Source organism: Tupaia chinensis, unplaced genomic scaffold (assembly GCF_000334495.1).
Source record: "Tupaia chinensis unplaced genomic scaffold, TupChi_1.0 Scaffold000350_1, whole genome shotgun sequence".
NCBI classification, from domain to species: Eukaryota; Metazoa; Chordata; class Mammalia; order Scandentia; family Tupaiidae; genus Tupaia; species Tupaia belangeri.
In genome coordinates this window covers 2447516-2452063 of record NW_006159844.1, presented here as the reverse complement: position 1 = coordinate 2452063, position 4548 = coordinate 2447516, and the positions used below count along the sequence as shown (strand labels likewise).

Sequence of the window (4548 nt, the reverse complement as noted above, 5' to 3'; positions counted from 1 at the left end):
ATGAGTATTATTCTAGTGTACGGATATAACTCAGTTTATTTACTCAGTTGTTTGTTGGATATCTGGGTTGTTCCCATATTTTGGCTATTATGCATAGTGATGGTATAAACATTCCTGGACAAGTTTTTATAAGGACACCTGTTGTCAATTTTGAGAAGTAAATATAGACAGAGGTAAAATTTCAGGGTTATATGGTACTTCTACTTTAAACATGTTGACAACTTGCCAAACTGTTCTCTAAAGGCACTACTTCATTTTCTCTTCCCCACAGCAATGTGTGAGTGTCCCACGTTCTCCACATCCTTGCCAACATTTATTTTCTGTTTTTATTATTCTTATTACTATCCTAGTGGGTGTGAAGGAGTATCTCATTGTCTATCTCTTTTATTGGGTAAATAATCCATTGTTAAAGCCCCTTCAGAAGCAAAAACAAATGTATCCACTTTTGGTCTTCAGGATTTCTTTTTAAAAAAAAAATGATTTGTACATGAGCCACAACTAAATCGAGAGGAGATTTTCCTAAGATGAGCAGCAAATTAAACTTAATGAAATTCTGAACAACAGAGTTGTCTTTTACTAATTCCCACCACTCCATCTCCCTGGAGCCACCGTGATCAAATCCAAGGCATCTAAATGATGATTGTTGAAATGCCAACCCCCAGCCTAGGGCCAGGTGTCTGTAGTCAGTGACTGACACAGACATCTCAGCCACTGTGAGGTTGGCTAGTGAAATGCTCTTCTGGGAGAAACCCACTCTTTTTTTACTTAAAAAAATCTAATGAACATTTATTTTATTTTTCTTTCCATATGGGATGCATTTTTAAAGGAAAAAAAGGCATATAACTAAGCACCAATTCCATAGTCCACTTTGAATAAGGCAATTTGTTCAGATAAAGCAATGGGTTAAACAGCCTGGGTCTTATGAAATTTCAAATTCTATTCTAGCACATTTCTATTAATAATTCAGTGTCCATTACATGCAATCTTATTAGAGTCTGTCCTCATTTATTTCAATCCCTGATTACTTTCGTCTATACACAACAGAAATTATCCTTTCCCTTCCAGGAACACTTGGCTTTGAGAATGTAAACATGTATGTATGTGATTACTGTATAATGCAACAGGGTATTGGGAATTTACTTTTTTGTTTGTTCTTAATTTCCGCATCCATTCCTGTATTCTGGATTATCTGGTACAAATAGCCTTCCTAAACAATTTAGTTTATGTTGCTTTTTAAGCTTTCCTCTCCTTGCTTTAAACTATACTGAGGGGAATAAAAGTCAAGACTTACAGCACAGTAGGTACCACTTTGTTTAGGAGAAGGAGGAACTAAGGGGAAACTGGAGGTAGCAAAGTTTCAAAGAGAATGAGCTCTGGGCTGCAGGTCAATCTTTCTGAAAACTGACAGGAAGTCTTTCAGGTAAAGACTTGCAGGGGCTTGAGGGTCAGAGCAGCATTTATGGGAAAAACAGGAGAGTGGAATGGAGTGTTTTTCTTCCCTAGACTGGTACAGTTGGAAAGACAAAGAGGGCCTAGGCTGGGGATGGTGGAAAGTCTCAAGGATCATTAAAAATCATGGTGATTGCACTTAATAGACACAAAAATAAAAAGTTGTCTGCGGATGATTATGCATATGGTACTGTCTTTGACTTGACTAATGTGCACTGTATTCACGCTGGGAAAAACCATGTTGTACACTGTAAAGATGCAGTGATTAAATGTAAATAATTAAAAAAATAAAAGGCTGAAGAGAAAATAATTCCAGTGATTGAACACTCATTTTTTTCCTTACAGAAAATCATTCCAATGCTAAATGAAGTCAGTGAGCTCCAGGCGTGCCTGCAATGACTTCTTAGTCTTCGGGTTTAGGGAGTGAACTGGAGCCAGGTCACACCTCAAGGGGCCTCAGAAAAGGCTGACATCCTAATACTTTATGGGAAAACCCTAATGTCACCTAGCCGTTTCTGGGCTTAGTGACAGTTCTGGCCATCTGCACCGCCAGCCCCACGTGGATTTGGAGAAGCTATCTCCCCCCTCCCCGCCCCGCCCAGGCCTTCACACTCGCCTCCCGCCGGGCCGCCAACTCTCCAGGGTACAAAGTACAGCCGGGACGCCAGCGGGCGGAGCCGTTCCGAGCCGCGCGGCCTTATCTTTTCGGAGTGAGCACCTAGATGGATTTCCAATACCGCGTCCGGCACGTTCCGGAGGGAGCCTCAGGCTCCTCCCGAGCAGCCAGCCTCGCGTCCTCGTTTCTGCAGTCAGTATTCCTGTGGGAGACGAGGGCGGCTCTGGGCGCTCCAAGCTTGATTACCAGAGGCGCAATGGTTTACTCAAAGCCCCGAACAGTCCCGCCTGCAAAGAGCTGCCTGTGGTGTGATAACGCAGAGCTCCCAACGCACGGTGGGTGTCCTTCATCCTCATAGCGCTCTCGGGTTAGGGTCCGTTTTCGCCACTCTCAAGTATTTGCGTGGTCACCTGTGCTGGGGCCCGGCCCCGAGAAGGGAGTCGGACCTCGCGAAGAACGTCAACGCGCCTCTAGCGCACATGCACTTGGCCCCGGCCATCTACGCGGCGCTCTGGAGGTAGCGTCTGGGTAAGGAGTCGGGAGCTGAGGTGGGACTGCCCAGCAGAGCAAGCAGCGATGGGCAGGGGTCCGGGGCGGCGGGATAGGACAGAAACTGACGTTACCCCCAAGAGGCGGCAGCAACCGTGGGAAGCTCCGCTGTGGTCTTTGCTTTGGATAGGAGCAGAGTGGGATGGGACTGACTCTACGCCCTAGGCTCTTACCCACCTCTAGGAAGGCAGAGGAACTCCCCAGATCCCTCTAAGGGATGGATAAAGGGTGCTACGAGGAAACCCCGGAAGTAGCTGCTCTAGTGGTGATAGGGAGGGACTGGGGAAGGGTGCTACGAGGAAACCCCGGAAGCAGCTGCTCTAGTGGTGATAGGGAGGGACTGGGAAAGGAAAAAAAACAGGGGGGGTGGGGCAGGACAAACCACCTATGTACCTCTTCTCCCCTTCCCCCCTCCTCCCCCGCTTTTTCGTAGTTGCTGACGCGCTGGCGGTGCCTGTTAATCATTCACCAGCCCAGAGCCGGGCCAGTTAATGGCTGTGCGGCTCCGGGCTCCAGCCTCCTGGCCCTCCCTCTCCACGCTCGCGTGTGTCCCGGCGCCCGGAGCTGCAAGCTGCAGCGCCCAGGCAGCCGCTGGGCGATGCGTCCCGGCGGCGCGGATCCGAGCCGCGTTCTCGCCAGTCTTTGCGCTCTACCCAGGGTAGTGGAGCGGCTGTGAGCTGCTGGAGAGCGGAGCGGTCGGGCGCCCAGGGAGGGCGCTAGGAGAGCTCCCCAGCCCTGGTAGCCCCACTGCCCCCCTCGGCTGGGATGTTCCCCAATGGCACCGCCTCCTCTCCTTCCTCCTCTCCTAGCCCCAGTCCCGGCAACTGTGGCGAAGGTGGAGGCAGCAGGGGCCCTGGGGCCGGCGGTGCGGACGGCATGGAGGAGCCGGGGCGAAACGCGTCCCAGAACGGGACCTTGAGCGAGGGCCAAGGCAGCGCGATCCTCATCTCCTTCATCTACTCCGTGGTGTGCCTGGTGGGGCTGTGTGGGAACTCCATGGTCATCTACGTGATTCTGCGCTACGCCAAAATGAAGACGGCTACCAACATCTACATCCTAAACCTGGCCATCGCCGATGAGCTGCTCATGCTCAGCGTGCCCTTCCTGGTCACCTCCACGTTGTTGCGCCACTGGCCCTTCGGCGCGCTGCTCTGCCGCCTCGTGCTCAGTGTGGACGCGGTCAACATGTTCACCAGCATCTACTGTCTGACTGTTCTCAGCGTGGACCGCTACGTGGCCGTGGTACACCCCATCAAGGCGGCCCGTTACCGTCGGCCCACCGTGGCCAAGGTGGTGAACCTGGGCGTGTGGGTGCTATCGCTGCTCGTCATCCTGCCCATCGTGGTCTTCTCGCGCACTGCGGACAACAGCGACGGCACGGTGGCCTGCAATATGCTCATGCCTGAGCCCGCCCAGCGCTGGCTGGTGGGCTTCGTGCTGTACACGTTTCTCATGGGCTTCCTGCTGCCCGTCGGGGCCATCTGCCTCTGCTACGTGCTCATCATTGCCAAGATGCGCATGGTGGCCCTCAAGGCCGGCTGGCAGCAGCGTAAGCGCTCAGAGCGCAAGATCACCCTAATGGTGATGATGGTGGTGATGGTGTTTGTCATCTGCTGGATGCCTTTCTACGTGGTGCAGCTGGTTAACGTGTTCGCTGAGCAGGACGACGCCACGGTCAGCCAGCTGTCGGTCATCCTTGGCTACGCCAACAGCTGCGCCAACCCCATCCTCTACGGCTTCCTCTCGGACAACTTCAAGCGCTCTTTCCAGCGCATCCTGTGCCTCAGCTGGATGGACAACGCCGCGGAGGAGCCGGTCGACTACTACGCCACCGCCCTGAAGAGCCGCGCCTACAGTGTGGAGGACTTCCAGCCGGAGAACCTGGAGTCCGGAGGCGTTTTCCGGAACGGCACCTGCACGTCCCGGATCACGAC

At 52.2% G+C, this 4548-nt stretch overlaps 1 protein-coding gene across 1 annotated transcript; it reads left to right on the top strand.

The window, feature by feature from the left end:
* Positions 1-1723: 1723 nt before the first annotated feature.
* On the top strand, positions 1724-4546 carry SSTR1 (somatostatin receptor 1; the record flags this gene model as incomplete). The annotated part of the gene is made up of 2 exons (XM_027773378.1): positions 1724-2582; positions 3424-4546. Coding segments are annotated over exons 1-2 (1161 nt in total), but the record flags the coding sequence as incomplete, so codon positions are not given.
* Between the last annotated feature and the right edge of the window lie 2 nt (positions 4547-4548).